At 44.8% G+C, this 20,100-nt stretch overlaps 4 protein-coding genes across 4 annotated transcripts; 3 read left to right on the plus strand and 1 right to left on the minus strand.

Moving 5' to 3' along the window:
* The first annotated feature begins 1,507 nt into the window (after positions 1–1,507).
* Positions 1,508–4,414, plus strand: LOC128272863 (palmitoyltransferase ZDHHC6). The gene is made up of 4 exons (XM_053010749.1): positions 1,508–1,972; positions 2,563–3,341; positions 3,421–3,611; positions 3,673–4,414. The coding sequence occupies exons 1-4, from the start codon at positions 1,909–1,911 to the stop codon at positions 3,842–3,844; spliced, it is 1,206 nt and encodes a 401-aa protein (XP_052866709.1). The 5' UTR covers positions 1,508–1,908; the 3' UTR covers positions 3,845–4,414.
* LOC128272852 (kinesin-associated protein 3) lies at positions 4,202–9,176 on the minus strand. Its single transcript, XM_053010738.1, has 8 exons — positions 9,007–9,176; positions 8,619–8,736; positions 8,037–8,403; positions 6,560–7,953; positions 6,314–6,479; positions 5,779–6,122; positions 5,424–5,662; positions 4,202–5,353 (listed from the first exon to the last, which is right to left on the minus strand). The coding sequence occupies exons 1-8, from the start codon at positions 9,147–9,149 to the stop codon at positions 5,314–5,316; spliced, it is 2,811 nt and encodes a 936-aa protein (XP_052866698.1). The 5' UTR covers positions 9,150–9,176; the 3' UTR covers positions 4,202–5,313.
* A 626-nt stretch (positions 9,177–9,802) lies between these two features.
* LOC128272874 (protein CutA homolog) lies at positions 9,803–10,617 on the plus strand. The gene is made up of 2 exons (XM_053010760.1): positions 9,803–9,927; positions 10,159–10,617. Exon 2 carries the CDS (start codon positions 10,160–10,162, stop codon positions 10,568–10,570), a length of 411 nt encoding a protein of 136 aa, XP_052866720.1. The 5' UTR covers positions 9,803–9,927; position 10,159; the 3' UTR covers positions 10,571–10,617.
* Positions 10,618–16,180: 5,563 nt separating this feature from the next.
* LOC128266894 (aminopeptidase N) lies at positions 16,181–19,576 on the plus strand. Its single transcript, XM_053003686.1, has 3 exons — positions 16,181–16,411; positions 16,532–18,945; positions 19,061–19,576. The coding sequence occupies exons 1-3, from the start codon at positions 16,181–16,183 to the stop codon at positions 19,350–19,352; spliced, it is 2,937 nt and encodes a 978-aa protein (XP_052859646.1). The 3' UTR covers positions 19,353–19,576.
* The last annotated feature ends 524 nt before the right edge of the window (positions 19,577–20,100 follow it).

Here is a 20,100-nt window from a genome sequence, read left to right on the forward strand (position 1 = left end):
TAGACATTCGATTAACGTAACACTGGCCACACATTTTCTGTCAGACATCACGCCTCAGTACGCATATTTCCAGCGGACGGACGAAAACACGAAAACGGCAATATTCTGCGATTTACACTCGACGGTATCGGTAACGAGCCCTTTTTACGTTGTTTTGGTTTTCTGCACTCTGCGCCCGTGGCAGAGCTGGAGCGAATTTGTTTCAAGGCAACTACACACAGCAGCACACGCGACGACACGAAACTTATGCGGCACACCGTTGACTGTAGAGATTGTGTAAGAAAAGCAGCGAACAAGCTTGGGCCCACAGTAGCTTCGAGTGTTATATGGTGGGAAAATCCTTTGCGGTAGACAGCGCGTCGCAGAGCAAGGAGTTCATCGAAGCGCCAGCTGAACGATTTCGACGATTTGGAAACCGCAAACTTTGAATTGCTAAGAATGTTTCGCGAATCGTCGTCGGGAGGCAACATTCAGGGCAGACTTAGGGGACTACTCACGCAACTAACCCACGAATAGAAAGAACGACTGCAATGTACCCCCCAAATGCTCACTTGCTGTCGGTGCAGTAGCACTTGCACCATACACCCGTACACGTTACAACGTTTGACGTTAATAACACAACTGCAGATCGATTAGAAGCCCGTGCTGCAGCAAAGGCATACAAATGGCGCCTTTCGCAAGGGAGACAAAACACAACCACTCCGGTCTAAAAGGGGAGTGCAACTGACAGTTCTACTACCAGCTGCCGTCTGCTTTGTACTGACAAAGTCTCATATAACAACGGAGCCTCTACAGGATCACTGTGATTTCATCCAATCAGAGACTGTGCTAAGCTTTCGTCCAAAGAAAAACTCGTAGCTTCATTCCGAAGTTATTTTCACACAACTACGATCTAATAACTGACAAATTTTAGGAAGCCGGTTGTGTTCTAGAAATTGCGCAAGCAATCTGACGATTCTAAATCTTTAACGAGAGCAGAATGAAGAATTCCCTTGCTGTTGTGATTTCGAAAATTTCGAAAATGCAAGAAAATTGATTACTTGTTTTGCACGGCCAAGCCAAATTGACAAGTGATACGTATGTGACCGTTGAGTTCAAGATGAATTATTTCACCAGTTCTGATAAAAATACGGAAATTTGTCGAAACCGATCAGAAAATTGTACGTTTTTGAGAATTTCAACACCAAATCGGTTATAAATATGGTCCCGTATGTTCATCTAAAATTGAAAACAGTGGTTCGTTGGATTTGATCACAATTAATCGATTCAAATTCATTCGTTGCTTTAAACATATTTAAAACGTAGTCTAAGCCAAAAAAAAGCAGCGTCTTGAGTGGTTGAAAACTGTTACATGGTGATGTTATTGTACAAATGTGTCAACAACTGGGAATGGTTTTGACATTGCTCTGAATCTACAATTTCTCTATCGAATCATGTAGGGTGATGATGTCAAAATCCCCATAGCTGTCAAAGGATCGTGAGACATTGTTTTCGTTTTGCATGGACATTTTCCTGATACATTTCGTTTCTGGAAATTTACCCACCCACTAAATAAAGTATTTCTGTGGTAAAGAAACCTAATCTACATTGGAACACGATTGGAACAGTATTCTTCACCCTTCGCCAGTTTCTTCACATTGCAAAAATTATATGTTTGGCCATTCCCCGAGCGTTTTCTGCAGTTAAACGAAATGCGCTTTACGATCTGTGAATTGTGTACTTAAATTCGGCTGCTTCCTGCTCAGATAACCAGCCTCATGGCAACGAAAAATGATATCATTAACAACCTAATGCCTGAAACAAGTTTCCAACAATACTAAACAACACGATCACTAGTGTTTTATAAGCTGCACTTCCATTTCTTTCGCATTTTTGACCCACGGGCCTTGAAAACCGAAGACGAAAACCATGTTGCAAAGACCGCCGGGCGCTTTGCGTCGTTTTCTTCATTGGGGGCCGATGACTGCAATAGGTAAGCATACTTTGGAATCATAAATTTGTAAATATACTATAAAAGTACAAAACCTTATCGAAGCAAACAAGAACTGTTCTTTGTTATTATTCTCTTTTGTCTATGATGGTGGAACATTTTGCTGCTTCACGGATGCATTTAGGTTCCGTTTCGATCTCGGTCTTGCTGTGTCGGCGTAGTTGCGCGGTTAACTAGGTTATGGTACCGAACATTTAACATCGTCTGCTCATTTAAAACCAAATGCAAATCGACCCATACCGAAAGGAGCAGAACACTAGCCCAAAGTGGCCCCGAATATTGCGGGTCTAGAGTTTTCAACTCGGCTTGCAGCAGTCTTACAAAGACTACAAAATGCGACGCCTTATTCAAAAAGAAATACCTGTCTTTAAAGTTTACTGTGATAAAAGATAACGAAGTTCAAAGACGACGTTTTACAAGACTAGCTAACAAAAGGCTGTCACAAAGATCCCGCCTATGTCCCTGTTATATAACATTAGTTTTAATGGCATTATATCCAGCGTAACTTCAGAATATAGTTTTTGGAAATTAATTGACGGCGATGTAATCTCAATTTTTTTTTTATTTTTCAGGCATTATCAAATCTATTACCATTATGACACTGTACATGAATAGCATGTGGTGGCCAGCGAACCGGTCACTCGCAGGTTTCTTCAACCAGACTTTGTTTATCGTGTTGTCGGCCTGCACGGGATTTAATTTTGTGATGGCCTCATTGATTGGACCTGGTTTCCTGTCACTTGGATGGCGACCACCGAACCCGGAAGACGAGCAACACTTACAGGAGTGCAACGTTTGTGACGGTTTCAAGGCGCCTAGGTCGCATCACTGTCGAAAGTGCAATCGATGTGTCATCAAAATGGACCATCACTGCCCATGGATCAATAATTGTGTCGGTTGGGCCAATCATGGATACTTCACCGCATTCCTAGCCTGTGCTGTCCTAGGCTGCCTGCAGGCTACTTTCATTCTCAGTGCGTCGCTCTATATGGGGCTCTACAGGGACTGGTACCTCTACTATGGTCAGTTTTCAAAGGCAACAGTACAGCTTGGTTTGTGGAGCCTCGCCTTGTGCGTTTTTAACATAGGGCTAGCGATCGGGGTTGTTATCACGGTTGGTGCCTTGTTCGGGTATCAGCTGCGTGCGATTCTTAGTAATCGAACTGCGATCGAGGACTGGATTTCGGAGAAGGCACGCTATCGACGTGATCGTACCAATGAAGTGTTCCAGTACCCATACGATTTGGGTCGATGGCGTAACCTGCAGCAGGTTTTCAACTTGTCATGCATTCCTGCTGGCACCGGTACCGAATGGCCCGTAATTGACGGATGCGATCAATACACGCTTACAGTATGTGCCAACTCGGCATTGCCGTTCCCCAAGATTTGTTCCAATTTATTCCGACACTATACGATCATTCTTTCTGCAGCGGGAGCAGTTAGCCCAAAAGGAAGAAAAACGCGCTCGTACTAGAACGTACACTATCAATCGCACGGTAACAGGGAGCTGGGTTCCATTGCTATCGCAAGGATTCAAGGTTTGCTGCTCACCGCCGCTAACCGACGAGCCGCGCATCAAACTAGCAGTCGGTGACATTGTTCGAGTCACTAGATGGAGGAAGTAAGGATAATTTTTTTTTCATTTTTCGCATCACACGAGTAAAATATTGTTCTTTCTCTAGGCACTGGTTGTTTGGCGAAAAAGTTTTAACACATAATGAGGTTGATGTCTCGGAGAAAAACAAACGGCTACGCGGATGGTTTCCTCGACAGTGTGCGATCGAATTGATGGAAGATGAGTATGAAGTCGAGGAGAAATCACAACCTTATGAAAGGGTTAAAAAAATCAACTAGAGTAGAGTGATTAACATTGCTCAAACCAAATTCAAGTGGGCTCCGTTATGAATCAACATACAAGACAGGCGTGAATTTGAAAGAGATCAAAGGGAGAGCAAATGGGTATACACCAATCGACAAAGCCTCAACCTAGAACATTTTCTTATACGTCCAAATAAAACCATTTTAAGTACCCTCTGGACAATCAGCACTGTCGAAAAATCGTTTGTGATAGTACAGTTTGTCCACATCAACGACAGGATAATTCGTTCAGGTAAAAATAAAATAAATAAGTGTCGTAGTAACGTCTCAGCAAATCACAACGCGGTAACAAATCACATTTCATTAAATAACTTGTTTTTTTCATTACTTGCTGATAATTTAAAATATGATCACAGAAAAGATGGGATCCCTGTAATACACTAAAGCTGGATTACATGTACAATACATATCTATTATACTTTACGCAAAATCGAACATAATTTTGTCAAGTTGTACGTTGTTTGACTAAAAGAAGCTTTATGTCAAGCAGTATTACTACCCATTTTACCAAGTGTTTTTTTTTTCAAGATCCAATATTGGTACAACAATTCACAAACAGAAGCTTGTACAATATATTGACTCTAATTTCGGAGAACAGACTGCATCAACTTGACTGCTTTGTTTTTAAATTAGTGGTTAAAGCCTGTAGCTGTGTCCTCGCGAGCCTCTGCAAAAATGGGCAAAATCAATGACTCTATCAAAGTCTTTCGCTAGTTTCTCCTAAGGTAAGAATGTAATACCCTATAAAGAGACGAACGTTTGAGCTTTAATCGTTCAGCGACTTTGGCGTTGATAATGTGGGAATGGTGACTATAGTTAATTGAAAAACCAGCAGTGGCCAGACAATCATTGTTCTTGAGTTCCAATGAGTTGCACAGTTGCAAGAGAGTTTTAGAGGTAGAAGTTTAGTACAGCAACGAGAGTAATCTCAAACCCTGTTTCTGTTCATTGTCACTTTCAATCTCAAAGGAAAGCTTTGGTGCCAATTTTAAACCATTTACACACAATAATGAATTTTTGATAGACATATTTTTATACCTTTATTGCTATATATTTCTATATCTGTATATATAATACGAAGAGAACTAAAACTCACACTAAGTATTTGTTTTGCGTATTTGTTGCATTTGTGCGTTTTACCAATTACATAAAAAAATCATAACAAAACGGAATGGCCACTATCACTTAACCATCCATCCTCTGCCGGCATGAACGGGTGGTTAACGGGTTCTACCACCTTACCTACGGTCGGTGTAGTGTTTTGCACGACCAGTGGTCAACAGCAGCAGCGGTTGCAGGAACAGTAGCATACTTCTATGTAATGATGTCGTTTGGGTTTTTTTTACTGATGATCATTAACGGATTGCAGGATATACCATTCGCTCTTAAAACTCGTGTCATTGCAATACGTCATTTTTTTTTTATTGTTGGCGCAACCATATGGTTTAAGCTACCGTATCCAGGTCTTCTAAGCTTCGGCTGTATCTGCAAGAAATAAAAAGTAGTAGCAGCATTGATGCATCGGTTCTTTATCATGCCTTTCGTTTCTACTTACCGACTTACAGGGCGGCTATAATTGGACATGGCCGATCCAGACCGATTTTTATTACTCTCCGCATCGTCATTAGAATCACCTCCGGAATTATACAGCTGATCGAGGTAATCCGATGTTAGGTATGCGTTTAGGTCACTTTGTTCGTCTTCCATCGGTCCATTGGTTTGAATATCGTCAACGCTCTCCTGCGAGTCTACCATACTTAGCCACTGGCTGTTGTGATTGCGAAATTTCTCCACCTAATCAATACGCCAATACAGAATGATTAAAGTCATCATTTGAATATTTTAATTGTACTTGATTTTATAAAAAAAAAGATTGGTAGAGCCAAATGTATAAAGAACATATAACTTACCGTTATACGCGATGCCCACTCGCTGTCAGTAATCGCGATGATATCTAGGCAGAAGTCACACACTTTCCGTATTTCTGTGTTTTTATCATGCATGAGATCAATAAGATAAGCGGGTGATTCCGTTTCTTTAATCATATAGCAGCGGGTGCTCTCGTGACGGAGGACCTGCTGGAACACAAATACGATCTGCAACACCATTTCGTCGTCTTCTTGCTTCGCCTTGAGTAACTCAATAAGCGAGAGCATAACATCCGCCTTGCATAGCAACATGGCGCACGATTCATCAGACGCACACGTCCCCAGAAATACGACCATCTCCAGTACCATATCGTCCTTGTATTGGCCTGGACATGCAAGATTGAATAAACGTTTGGCATTTAATATATTATCACCGTTTCATTACGTGCTGGAAATCAAACCTAAAGAGTTTTCGTTCATTAATTTTAATGAACAACTTATAAGTAACGACGGTAAATATACATCAAACTATAAATTTTGGAAAAGGACATATAACTACTGAAAAAATGTATCTTACCTGGTACGAGCATATTCCGAATGAGTGGTATCAGGTTGAAATTGTGAATGATCTGCGAATAATCCAAATCAGCTAGGGCAAGATTACCCAGAATACCAAGGCTTTCAACCGTAAAATGTTCGTCATCACACTCGGTAAGTATTTTAGCCAAGTCACCAACAAAATCCTGTAAATCAGAGTAACCAAGCAAACGTCAAATAAGTAAATTTGAGCATACAGTATTTTCTAATAGTCGCTCGTTCGTACCACAAAGTGTAGCCTTAGCGTATCGTGCACAGAGATGTTTCGGATCATTTTCATGATCATCGTGTCCTGGCATTTGAAGGCACGCGACATCAGATTGTGCAGACGGTTGTTCTCAATCATCAACGCCGCATTGCGCCGGTTCAGGGCGAGGTTTATGCCTAGCGCAATCAGATCAGGGTCGGACTTTTGGTTGAGATTCAGCAGCAGCATATCGACGACAACTGGTACACAATCGGTGTACGTGAACATTGATTTGATCTTGTTGTCCAAGCTCATATGATAGAGAATCTTCGTTACGATGCCGTGGTGCTTGTCATCACTTAAAAAGGTAACAAGCTTCGGCAGCAATCCCACGCGTATCATCTTTGCTCGAAGGCGCGCATCAAATGATAGATTAAATAACAACTTGAGTGTCATTTGCACGAGATCCTTTTGCGATTGCAGCAAACGGGGTAGTTTTTCAACAATGTTCAGTTCGCACATTTCCTCTTTGTTGTCACGCACGATCGAAAGCTTCTTTAAAAACGTTACCACTAGCACAAGCAGATCAAAGTTTTGCCGCTCAAGTGCCTTCAACAACATTGTTACAATGCTTTTCTTTCGCATTTTCTCCTCCAACTTTACGTTTTCGGCAATGTTCAGCAGAAGATAGAAGGCGACCCGAAGCAGCTGCTCCTGTTTTCGTGCGAATATTTTAAACTGTTTGTTAATCTTGTCGTAATCATCTTTTTGCTTCCGGGGGTCTGGCTTGTCGGTAACCCCATCCGGGCCGACTGAGCCGGGTGTTTGCGGACCAGAAGGTGGGCCACTTCCACTCAAGCTGTCCGTTGATGTGGTGCTAACTGTGAGAGAACAATTTCCATTCACAGTTTCGTTGGATAGCTGATCGTGGTAGCTGCTGTTCATCGAGTGAGCTTTAGTGAGTGAAGAGGTCATGAACTGACTGTTGGCGGACGACCCATTACCGCCGTTAGTACCGTGATAACTACCCCAATTGCCGGACTTCGGGCGCTGCTTGAGTTCCGGTATGCGTCGTCGAGGAGGTTCCATTTCCTTCGGCTTATCCTGATCGATGATAGTGTCCAACTGTTCAGTGCTGTTTCGAATGCCGCTGTATTCTTTCTCGCGATCTCGAATGGCACTGTCCGGAGCGCACATACCAGTTGATGCAGCACATTTACGTGCGTCGAGATCGTGCTTCATTTGATCGTAACGCCGCAACTCGAAGTCGATCACATCCATACAAAGTGAGCCAATTTTGTAGTTTACGATGACAGAGTGAAAGTTAGTATAGGTGGAGAAGCAGAAAAAGATATAAATGATGTTCGTTGAGAGGTCTAGAGAACGGCGCCAATCTTCACGAAGTACTCGAGACAGTGCACTGAGAACGGCTTCTGTAAGCATGGAAATTTCAATGTTATGTCATTTTGAATGCTCACCGGTCACGTTTGATCACTTTGTTCTATAAGAAACCCACCATTTTTCTCTAACTCCTCCAAATTATCAGGATCGCGGGCGAGTTGTAAAATGAGACGAGAACCTTTTACTTTTTCTGGCAAATCCTCGTAAAGTAATTCGATATATTCGTCAATGCTGCGAATAGATGCCTTTTCCGCCTCCATCATCGGGCTGATTTTCCCGGAAATGCGCGAAACGGAGCGCTGGTTCGCTGCCGCCACCGACGATTCGACGTGCTTGCGATTCTTCAAATAGTAAATGATCTGCTCGATATCTGACAGCTGCGATCGATGGATAAGATCACACTTTTCCACTACCTCGCGTGCCAATACTGCCGGATCGGTTTTGGAATTTAACGACTTCAACCGTATTATCCGTTGGCAGTCCTAGCGTAAGAACAATGTAAAAATAAAAATACAAAATTATAAAATTTGAAAATAATTGCCAAGCTAACAAAGCTCCAGTTTCGTGCACACGGAAGCTAGATAAAATAACATTGACACTGAAAAACATCATTGAGGACAAAATCCAGCATGTAAGAGTTAAAAAAGAACAAAGGAAACCATGCAAAATAGCATATATGATCATCTTTTTGTATTACCTTCTTATCCTCCAACATTGGGTCTCCTGGTTCTCCAAACACGGCAGCTTCTAGTTTATAGTTCACAATAAGCGCTTTTTCGGTTGGATGAGGCTCGATAGTACCCCCCTTCCATCGTCTACCATTGAGCGAGAAAAAATGTGTCATTCTCAAGGATTCAGTGTATATTTTCAAATGAGTAGAAACTACTGCCTAAAACGCTCCATTTGTCGTTTCGAAATGGGGAGGGGGATAAAATTATAAAAATATTGCTAGAGGAACAAGAAGACGGAATAATCAGTATCATTGCTTGGCGTAGGTGTTAACTAAAGTTCAACAGAGAAGCAACGATAATGCGGCAGTCTTTGATGTATCTCTACGTAAATTATTTTCTCCTTGGGATACTTACTTTTTTATGTATTTAGCATCCTCGGTCTGCATATGGTTGCTGGTGGAACGCTGTAGCGCCGTCACAACGTAATAAATGTAATGCACAGTAAATAAGAGCAATGCCAGGCCAGCTATTAAGTGAAAAAAGCTAGCCAACAGCATACAGCGCACCCCAATTACTGCTACTAGGCAAGGATGTTTCAATGGTGTAAGAACGACATCGATTCACCACGGCAACAAATTACATCACACACAGTCCCCTCATCTGCACTTTATGTATGACATTCGAGTTTACTGCTGCCGTATATCCTGTCAAAATCTGCTCCTCTATGTTGTGCTTTCGTTTGTTGATCTGACCACCTAAAGGGAATATACTCTTTATTTTAAAGACTAAACCATCAAACTGTTTGTTTAATGACAAACGAAGGCAGAATTTTTCTCCGATATTTCGAAGGCCATCGTACTCCATATATTACCACAAACAGTCGATGAAAACACATTTATTGCACCCCGTTTCAGTTCGATCGGGCCCTGTAAACCATAACAGATTCAAAAGTACGCAGTTGCTTTGTTTAAAGTCAGGATATCCAATTTTTGTAGAGTATGTCTACGCGAAAGCTTTGTGGGGGTTGCCAATGTTTTGTACATGTGCAGCCATTTTGCTGTCGCGCATGCGCTTCAATTTCATATTTCGAGTTAATAAGATGGCGAATGCTGTCAGCCACGGTCATGCAGTTAAGTTGACGTTGGCCGAAGCATTTGTTTACATCACGGAAGCATTTCTGTCAAATCCTTAATTAGCTGTGTGGCGTTCGGCGTTCGTCTGCAAGGACTCAAATCAAGAAAAGAAACGTAAGACATAAAGAAGAAACGCACCTCGCACATTTATTTTGTAAGGTCGTGGTCGGATTGTAATTACCAAGACGAATTTTCTTCTAGCGTAAGGTATACAGGCTTTTATATGGTGTACTCAAGTTTCATTCCAAGTTCTTAAATTCATACGAAATTGTACCGATTTTTTTAGTAGAACGTGTTTAGCTGGATGCGGACCCAGCATTTGCTACTGCGAATTTGAAGACGCGCAAGTAATGGAAGTAGCCTATCGACGGGCTACTATCCTACCCCTATTTACGTTCGCAAAGACCATAATAAATAATCATCTTCAACACAGTATGTCCAGTATCACGACGACCGAAACCACCACCTCCCAGGATGCGGCCAACGAATATTCTGTAGCGTTTGTCACGACGCCGAATGAAGAGTCCGCAAAGACGCTTGCCCGTAGTGTAGTCGAAGGCAAGCTAGCGGCCTGCGTAAGCGTGCTCCCCGGCCTGGTGTCCTTTTACACATGGGAAGATAAACTCAATGAAAGTTCGGAATGTTTGCTGATGATCAAAACTCGCACTGCACTCGTCAACAGCTTAATTCAATTCGTAGTGGAAAAACACGAGTACGACGTGCCGGAAGTGATAACCTTGCCGATCACCACTGGAAACCCGGCGTATCTGGATTGGATTGGAAAATGTGTTCCTAACCCGGGCCTCCCTGTGAAGAGTAAGCAGAATGATACTTCGAAAGAATAACGGGGAAAAAGGTAACGTTCAAGGTGATCATCCAGTCATATTATGAGATCGTCAGAATATAATAAAGAAAAAAATGTATGATAAATGGATATCTTGCTTCACAACTATCTTGTAAATCTACAAATCTCTTTGAGGTAACGGAAATAGTTAAGTCTCCCGTGATCGAGCCAAATTCGGATGTAGAACGTATTATTCCTTCAAAGATTAAATGATGATTTTCTTTTCGTTTTCCTTGATAGAAATGGGTAACTCTGTTGTCTGCAACTATCTCCAATTACAGACGTGTAAGAAGAAGTGTGGAAGTTTCTCCATAGGAACCGTTTTCCAACTTAATTATTCTTCAAACCACGGTTATTAGAATCTCTTCTGGTCGCTTTATTATATAGAGGGAATATTATTTGAGGAAAATGAAATTTTTTGTTGTTGTTAATAAGCAGTATTGTGGTTCGGAAAACCCACATATCGTGCAAGAGCAGCCAATGCACACACAACGAGTGACCGTTTGGAGTGAATTTTGGCTGATTGGTTCTTCGGATTTTGGCTGAAATTGAAGCTGAAAACTTGGACCACATTTGGCTTAAACGGCCTTTCCTAGCTAACCTTTCCAGAGCTAACTTTTCAAATAAAAGTTCAAGCATCGAAAAATATTCAGCCGTTGTTTTTTATAACCGATTGGAAAAATGCATATTTTTTTACCACACTGTAGTAGCATTGAACAGGAGCTAAAGATCGACCATAAAACAGTTTGAGGCCTTTGCGCAAAGCTGGATTCAAAATCCAGTTAACACCAGAAAAACATAACCAAAGGGAATGAAATCGACCGATTTCTTAAAAGCGATCGTGACCAACGCGTAGCGAAGCAGCTCAAGCGTTGGCCAAACCAGGATTTAAAGTCAGGAAAATGATTAACGGATTAACGGAAACTTTATTATCAAAGTTTTTCGCCAGTACAGACCAATTCTGCTGTAACAGAGACATTGGGGTTTCAGCGTAAAAAAACCTTTTTTTGGTAATTTTTTTTACGTATGGAATGAGAAAATTCGTCTCGGTTAATTGAAACCACAGCAGAAAGAGTGTGTACCGCATGACGAACGTGGTACTGAGCCATCTTAGGTAAACACGGTAAAATAATGTTTTTGAGGAGACGTCTTTGAAGCACACTCGGAGCCGATCGTGCTTCAAAGTGAGAGGAATAAAAGTAAAAGAAAACAAATTTACATGGTTTCTTATGTCCCTTTCGAATTTCGAACTGTATATGTAAATCTGTATATCAAAGATGATACACAGAAGTAGTCGTTATAGAACGTATAATTTTTGTGATAGGGTAGAGGTAAGGAAAATAATCACAACGTTAAATTGTGGATATCACAACCAAAACAGGCTTGCGTTAAACGTAAACTATACTATATACTGCAAAACTACAAATGTTTCCAGCACCAGTTTGCTGGTTTGCCATAGTTTGCTCGATACCAGTTTCCAGCCATGCATTCTGTATTGGTTCAACATCAATTGAAATGCTTGGCATTAGACTCCATTAAGAAGTTGCACTTTTAAAAATGCACTCACGTCAAGCATGACGACGAGATACAAACACCGTATATTTAGCGGATTCCAACAAACGATAGTCCTGTTCACACGTATTGAAAGGGTAGTTTTCTTAAGTGCTTTACTTCGTGTCCGGTGGCAATTTTTTGCGAACGATAACCTTCATTAGACGTGGACAGTTGGCTTTTAGTATGTTTTACGATTTAATCGCATCCCATGCAGCACGTTTACTCTGACGCACCAGGAAGGTTACGTCACTGCGTGCACCTTTCTGAATTATGCAGCTTAACCTCATCGATATCGATCGCAATCTCAACACGATACTCTTGCGGTTTAGTATTTGAAAATAGGCACGAATAGCGAACTGATGCATGATACGACATCGTACATCATTCGTGGGTACATAAAGTGGCAAAGAAAGAGCAATGAAATCGATCAACTCTCGTTCGCAGCAAACGTGGCGTTGACGAAGCCAAGTCGATCTTGATCAGCTTTCATCAGCAGCCAATCTGTTTACGGTCAGCAAAGCTTAAGAGTCGTTTTAAACGACCAATTCCGATCGCTGGCTGATCGTCCACCAATACGCACCCCAGGCCAGACTGTGTACGGCCGACAAACGAATACCAGAAAACATCCGGCTGTAGACGGCAAAGTTCAATGCACTGAAACGGATTGGTACACTACTACACACGGCCGCCTGTTGGCGGTTAGTGTAACGCAATCGTTGTCGTCTGACCCCGCCAAGTTTTTCTATGTCGCAAGGACAATTGCCAAAAAAATGTACAAAATCGCAATAAATCATTCATTTCCATCTTCCTTGTGGATGGTGTAGTAGTGCTGGTGTTCCATTTGAAATATAATTCAAATAAAATTCCAAATCATGTTTGTGCCTGATCAATCACTAACACGCACCCTCCTCTCGTTATGTATGCGTTCGTTTCGAGGGTTGAAGCGTCGTTCACAAACCTTCGCCAACTGATAAGTTTGTTGGGGTATCAGCATACATTTCCTACATTAAAAATAATGGCAATGTTTTTGCTACTTCCTCACTAATAGATGGGTGTACTTATATCTTTTTGATGGCACCGCCACTATCGCGTACCCAATTTTGTTCTATCGACGTACCCTTTAGACTGAAATAGTTTTACTGAGTGGCACTAGAGTTAATTTCTAAAATCAGTGCTAGCTACGGCTTTTCCTGGTCTTTGCAGTCCTTCAGTCTTTTCATGGTCAAAGAAAGCAATAGAAAATTTACATTGTACCTGTTGCAGGCCAAGACCGTTGGCCGGTTGTCGTGCCGGATAAGCAGACAACTCCTAGTGTTTTCTTAATGCTCTGGCACTGTGTGTTAATAAATATCGTGTTGAAGGATTTACACATGCTAATCAGTGTGAATAGTTGCCCGATAACTGAGCGGCGAATTATACGGGACAGGCTCTTAGATGATTGTCCTAAATAAACGCCCGCGAACCGGACCGTCTTGTTCGTTCGGCTAAGTTCGTTTCGGAACTGTCTGTGTCCTTAGTCTAAGATTGTGTTTCGTCACTTAACTAAGCTCCAGTAGTGCCGGTTACATTGAAATAAAATAAATAACTATACAAATAAATAGATCAAAAAATAAAATATACTACTCGTATCACTCGGTCACTCGTATCAATCACTTATCAATGCTTGTAAAAAGTATGTCAGTGCCGTCCCCGCACTCAGTGGTTTGCTGTTCTCGTCGGTGCTCAGATCGATCGGAAAACCGGCCCAACGATGGGGAGAGCAGCCATAGCCGCCGCGCCCAGTGGCAACGCAAAGCGCCTTACTACCATCGCCATCACCGGGGTTTGGAGCCGCAGCCGAAACCCCCGGCAGCTGATACCTCGGACATCGGGGACGTCGGGATATAAATGTCCTATCTCTCTGCCGGTTGCCAGAGCAGAAACGGTTTGAATTGTGGTGAGCTCGGTCGTGTGGATTACGCGTGCGGTGTGTGACTCGTGTATTGGTGACTTTTACTTCCATAGGTTGTTGTTTCGGTCAACTTTCTTTCGAGCTGACCCTCCCCAGTTGGTGGCATCGATCGATTGTTGGTAGCTGGTTGGGACGATTGGGGGCCAAGGATTCGGCGGCCGATTTATTTGAGTTCGTTGGTTTAAAACTTCTGGCGTACACTTACCATGACTATTCCGTGTGGTTTCCATTTCGCTATTTGGAGCCCGGCGAATCAAATATGCTTTGTGGTTCACACAGCCTCACCACATGGCTCTGTCCAATCCTTCCAAATAATGACCCTACATTAGAATTGTGTGTTTTACCGGTTACTATTTGAAGGCCATCCGTGATAGTGGAGAGAAAACGAGTGGATGAGTTGAGGGAAGCCGATCGGTGCGCGTTATGGTGTGCGCGCTGTGTTTTTATGCGATCCATTTTTCTTTTCTTGTGGACCCCAGAAGAACGCTTCATGTAGTGCTGCGTATGGTACCTGTTTTTGGTAGTGCTTTGTCAAATATCTATCCAAACGATATGTACGATGCCGAAATCAGCGAGATTTGCTCCAGTTCTGGGAAACTTCTCCCAGGCATACTCGGTTGTCAGGACTCTTGTATGCTGTTGTTGTTGAGTTTATTTCTTCATAACTGTGGTTGTACTTATTCCATTATTTCTTCGCAAGTTGCTGGTGTAGGTTTAGATATATTTTAATCTATTCCGGCCTATTTACGATGCAGATTGCCCCTTCGTTTATGGTGATGTATCCGGGCAGGGGGGTATCGTTATTGGCAGGATGACTCTTGTTGAGAGTGGTAAATTGCAGGAAAAAACACAGAATTTATCATGTACATCCGTGGATGTGCCCATTGTGTACTAATACGTGACCGAAAGTACGAACTCTTCTCGAGCTTTACCGATGTAGCGTTAAAGGTTAGCAGCGAACAACGATCCGGAATCGGGGAGATCCGCGACATAGGGCGTGCCAGCAGCCACAACAGGTTTCTACAGTCTGAGGAAATTATTTCGCCGTTTGATGTGACTAAGGAGTTAAATTTAACATGCACTGATATACCTACAACCCACTATTTGCGCGGTTTACACGGTAACAAAACGATAAAGGGATAGATAGCAAAACTAAAGGGTAGTCAAAAACCTGGCACATATTTTGCATCAGCCAAGGATACATCCACGTAATGGTCTGTTATACCTTACGCCTTGCTTCTTTTCTGGGGCCGCAAGCTGCATGCATGATTGACATTTGCAAAGTACACTGTGTTGGATTCATACGACCGGAGGGGACTTTCGAATAGAAAGTTCTGTCTAGAAAGGCGCGTAAACGTAGCTACTCAGGCCCGTAAAACAGGTTGTACGTCGCAAAGAGCTTAACGGAATGGAACGGGCTCAATGGCTCAACGAAACTAATTGAGGCACTGGCAGTTATTTGGCAGGAACGCAGGAATAAGAATATACATTCCAAAAATATATGTACGTTGCAATACATACCAGGCCGACCGGTTGATTTGAGTAGCCAAAATAGTTGTGTAATTTCGATTTCGTCATTCCAACCGCCGCCCCGTGCCACTTCCCACCGTGGTCACCATGGTAGAAATATTGGTAATAATAAGTAGTCGACGCTTGGGTTTCTCTCATTCTCCTGTTGCTTGTTTAGTTTCTCCGTTCTTCTTCTCATGCGATTTTTTGCGATGCGATTCGTCGCGATCGCGAGTAGAAAACTTGCACAGGGCCCGGCCGTCTTCGGGTTTTTAACTGCCGGCTGGTGTAGCTTCGTGCCGCAGGCGGCTGATTGCAAACATAAAATGCAAATGCGTAAACCGTAAGCGTTGGTTAAGCGTCGGGGAAGCCTGAAACAAGCAGTCGCCGCCGCCGCTCGTGTCTTTCACCCATCTCTACTGCTAACCATAACGAAGTCAAGGGCACTGCCTTCCGGGACAAGGTTGACTTTCGGTGACCCTGAGGCCCTGCCACATCACGCGGCGGGCAGTATGCGGCCCGTGAACTTATTTAGCCTGTTGTCGACGTGCCCTCCTACTCCAAACAGAACTACTCGGTGCTACTCTCCTCTAAGCGATGAAGGCAGCCCGTGGAATGCTGCTCCTTATGGTAACGGCGATGTTGCCGATATTCGCTGTGCAAGCGACGAGTGACGTAGCAACGGTTGCGGGACGGGAGACTAGTACGGTCAACTACACCAGCTACCGGTTGCCGCGCTCGTTCCGCCCGAAACACTATGACCTGCAGGTTTTTACGCATCTCGGAGACGAGCGAGGCTTCAAGTTCAACGGTCATGTGCTGATACGGGTAAGCATCTGGTGCGGGGATTTGGTTGCGTCTAGGAGAGGGACTGAAAACGTCCAACGTAGGAGCTCAGTCATAAGAGTAAACACTCACATTTGGTTCTAACTCGTTTCTCAAGCGCAGATGATTTGTGACGAGGATGCAACCAACGTAACGCTTCATTCGAAGAACCTAACGCTGATGGAGCAGGAAATAACGCTCACCGAGCTGGAGACGAATGAGAATCGGCGGCCGATCAGCATCAAGCGTGTGCAGTACCTGCCCGAGAATGACTACGTTGTACTACACGTCGGCGAGGCGATGAAGAAGAACAACCACTACGAAGTACGGATACCCTTCGAAAGCGCCCTCGGAACCGGGCTTCTCGGGTACTATCGTAGCAGTTACGTCGATACGAAGACCCGCACCAAAACCTGGCTTTCGGTGACACAGTTCGAACCAACGCACGCCCGCCAAGCGTTTCCCTGTTTCGATGAACCGGAGCTGAAGGCCACGTTCGATGTGTCGTTAGCGCACCACGGACGATACGTAGCCCTCAGCAATATGCCGGTGAACCGCTCGGAACCGATCGCCACCATGAAGGATTGGGTGCTGGACGTGTTCGAGCGTACGGTGCCGATGTCCACCTACCTGGTGGCTTACACGATCAACGACTTCGAGTACCGGGAGGCGATGACGCGCAACCCGGGCGATGTGCTGTTCCGGATCTGGGCACGGCGCGATGCCCTCGATCAGGTTGACTACGCGCGCGATGTTGGACCGCGCGTCACGCGGTTCTACGAGGAGTACTTCGAGCAGCCGTTTCCGTTGCCCAAGATCGACATGATTGCGATACCGGATTTTGCGTCCGGAGCGATGGAGAACTGGGGATTGATCACGTACCGCGAGACCGCCTTGCTGTACCATCCGAACGTATCGACTGCCAGCAGTAAGCACCGGGTTGCGTCGGTGATTGCGCACGAGCTGGCTCACCAGTGGTTCGGTAACCTGGTCACGATGCGCTGGTGGACCGATCTGTGGCTGAACGAAGGTTTCGCGACGTACGTCGCTAGTTTGGGTGTCGAAGAGCTGCACCCCGAGTGGCATTCGCTGACCGAGGAATCGGTCTCGAATTCGCTCGATATTTTCAAATTCGATGCGCTGCTCTCCAGCCACCCGGTCTCGGTGGAGATCGGTCACCCGAACCAGATCTCGCAAATTTTCGACGCCATTTCGTACGAGAAGGGCTCCACGGTGATCCGCATGATGCACCTGTTTCTGGACGAAGAAACCTTCCGCAACGGGGTGGCTCGGTACCTGCGGCGCCACGCCTACGGCAGCGCCCAGCAGGACGATCTGTGGGCTGCGCTGACCGAGGAGGCCCACGCAAACGGCGTACTGCCCGATGAGATCAGTGTGAAGAGTGTGATGGACTCTTGGACACTACAGACCGGCTACCCAATCGTGACGGTGTCCCGTAACTACGCCGCCAACACGGCCGAAGTGTCCCAGGAGCGGTTCGTTTCGTCGCCGCCCGCAGAACGCAACGCAACGTCCGATCAGTGCTGGTGGATACCGTTGACGTACGCATCCGGTGCTGATCCCGACTTTAACGACACCGCACCGAAAGCTTGGATGGAGTGTGGCGGCGGCGGTGGCGGCGGCGGCGTGCAGCGCAACGGTTCCCAGCGGACGCTCGACGATCTGCCCGACGGCAAACACTGGGTGATCTTCAACGTACAGCTGGCCGGTTTGTACAAAGTCAAGTACGATGTGCCGAACTATCGGCTGATAGTGGCGCAACTGAACGGGCCAAACTATGCGGCGATCGGGCCGATCAATCGGGCCCAACTGATCGACGATGCCATGGATCTTGCGTGGGCCGGCCAGCAGCAGTACGGCATTGCGTTCGCGATGATGAACTACCTACGGCAGGAGCACGAGTACTTACCGTGGAAATCGGCACTAACCAACCTGAATGGCATCAACCGGCTACTGAAACGAACGCCGATTTACGGGATCTTCAAAAGCTACATCCAATACATACTGGAACCATCGTACGAGCGACTGAATGTGTTCGGCAATCTGTCCGCCCTCGAGTCTGTGCGGCTCGATGCCTTGAAACATCTGACCCTGATCGCTTCCTGGGCATGCCGGTTCGACGTTGGTGACTGCGTCGAACGCTCGGTGCACCTTTTCGCGGACTGGATGATGGCTGCGAGCCTAAGCCCGGAAAAGGCGAATCCCGTGCCGGTCAACTTGCGACCGGTCGTCTACTGCAACGCTATCAGCAACGGCAACGAAACACAGTGGAACTTCCTGTGGAAACAGTACCTCCACAGCAACGTCGGCTCGGAGAAGGTTATGATCATCAGTGCGCTCGGGTGCACGCGAGATGTGAGGCTCGTGGAGCGCTTCCTGCACTGGTCACTAAACAGCACCTCCGGTGTGCGGAAGCAGGATGCAACCATACTTTTCAGAGGTGTCGTCAAGAGCGACGTTGGTTTCGATTTGGCGAAAAGCTTCTTCCTCGAGCGTATAACGGAGATACACAGCTAGTGAGTAACAAAAATTAACTAAACTTTCGTTTCCTGGTTTTCTCAAGGCTCTACCTTTTCTTGTCTCTACCTCTTTATTTGCACACGTACCTGGGGCCACGCCGCCGCCGCACAGCCTAAGTCCGGATACTTCACGTCTGTCGCGGTTCGTGAAACCGCTGGCTGAGCAAATGTCGTCGCTCGCCGAAGTACAGGAGCTGCGATCGCTGATCGACGAGAGGGGTTCCATTTTCGACAAGGCCACACAAGGTGTCAAGCAAGCCATAGAGACGGTCGAAATTAATGCACGCTGGAAACGAATCAACTATGCACAGATGATGCGATTCCTGCCGTTGTTAAGTCTTCGCTCGACCAACGCAGACATTATGAACCTAATCGAGGACACTCCCCCCGCCGCCGCGAAGTAGGGGGGCGCGGCGGCGCGTTCACTCGGAACTGGTCGCACATGGTACTTAACACAACCGATCATCTGCTGTTCACACTAGCTGTGATCATACTGTTTATGGCAACAACAAAAAATGTTTTACGATGTTTTGTTATTTCGGTGCGAAAAAAAACCCTGATCGTAGATCGCCATCGAAATGGAAGGAAATTGAACGTCTAAAATGAGATAATAAGAAGCGCTCCAAATTCACATAAATAAGCTGTATTGGGGTGGGGGGTGGGGGGGGGACTGTTTCTACATTTATAGCAAAGGATTAGTAAAACTCACCCGATCCCAGTTGGCCCCTAAAAACTCTTGCAAAAAAGTTGTGATTGTTTAAATCGTGGATGCCTTTTCTTTCAAGTAAACACCATTTCTTTCGCGAAAGCAACAGTTTTCATACCAGGATTAAGTGTCACAAATATAATGTGAAACGTACTTTATTTTGTTTTTCTTTTACATTTCTCCACTGCCACCTCGATGCCGGCCCCCGCCCGCGGGACCCCACTGGCATGCTTCGTATAATTATCATTGCAGTTTACTTGTTTTGGATTGTAATTCGTTCTTACTTCGCTAACGGTCATTGATAAACTATCAACTTTCAGCTGTGTTGTACTCCTGATGCGTTAGACAGAGCCTTCTAGAGAGTACCTTCTTTCGCACCATACACGATTCGCACCGAACACATTTCTACGTTTAGCTGAGAAACAGTATTTTGTTAGCACCATGCT

This window comes from Anopheles cruzii, chromosome X (genome assembly GCF_943734635.1).
Source record: "Anopheles cruzii chromosome X, idAnoCruzAS_RS32_06, whole genome shotgun sequence".
In the NCBI taxonomy this organism is placed as follows: Eukaryota; Metazoa; Arthropoda; class Insecta; order Diptera; family Culicidae; genus Anopheles; species Anopheles cruzii.

What these genes read in the sequence shown, in the direction of transcription:
- LOC128272863 (XM_053010749.1), top strand. Translation starts at nt 1,909, where the DNA reads ATGTTGCAAAGACCGCCGGGCGCTTTGCGTCGTTTTCTTCATTGGGGG. An exon ending in GGGGCCGATGACTGCAATAG is followed by an intron (nt 1,973 to 2,562) that starts GTAAGCATACTT and finishes TTTATTTTTCAG; the next exon opens with GCATTATCAAATCTATTACC. An exon ending in CGAGTCACTAGATGGAGGAA is followed by an intron (nt 3,612 to 3,672) that starts GTAAGGATAATT and finishes TTCTTTCTCTAG; the next exon opens with GCACTGGTTGTTTGGCGAAA.
- LOC128272874 (XM_053010760.1), top strand. Translation starts at nt 10,160, where the DNA reads ATGTCCAGTATCACGACGACCGAAACCACCACCTCCCAGGATGCGGCC.
- LOC128266894 (XM_053003686.1), top strand. Translation starts at nt 16,181, where the DNA reads ATGAAGGCAGCCCGTGGAATGCTGCTCCTTATGGTAACGGCGATGTTG. An exon ending in ACGGTCATGTGCTGATACGG is followed by an intron (nt 16,412 to 16,531) that starts GTAAGCATCTGG and finishes TCTCAAGCGCAG; the next exon opens with ATGATTTGTGACGAGGATGC. An exon ending in ATAACGGAGATACACAGCTA is followed by an intron (nt 18,946 to 19,060) that starts GTGAGTAACAAA and finishes GCCGCCGCACAG; the next exon opens with CCTAAGTCCGGATACTTCAC.
- LOC128272852 (XM_053010738.1), bottom strand. Translation starts at nt 9,149, where the DNA reads ATGCTGTTGGCTAGCTTTTTTCACTTAATAGCTGGCCTGGCATTGCTC. An exon ending in GGAGGAGTTAGAGAAAAATG is followed by an intron (nt 7,954 to 8,036) that starts GTGGGTTTCTTA and finishes CCATGCTTACAG; the next exon opens with AAGCCGTTCTCAGTGCACTG. An exon ending in TATAGCCGCCCTGTAAGTCG is followed by an intron (nt 5,354 to 5,423) that starts GTAAGTAGAAAC and finishes TATTTCTTGCAG; the next exon opens with ATACAGCCGAAGCTTAGAAG.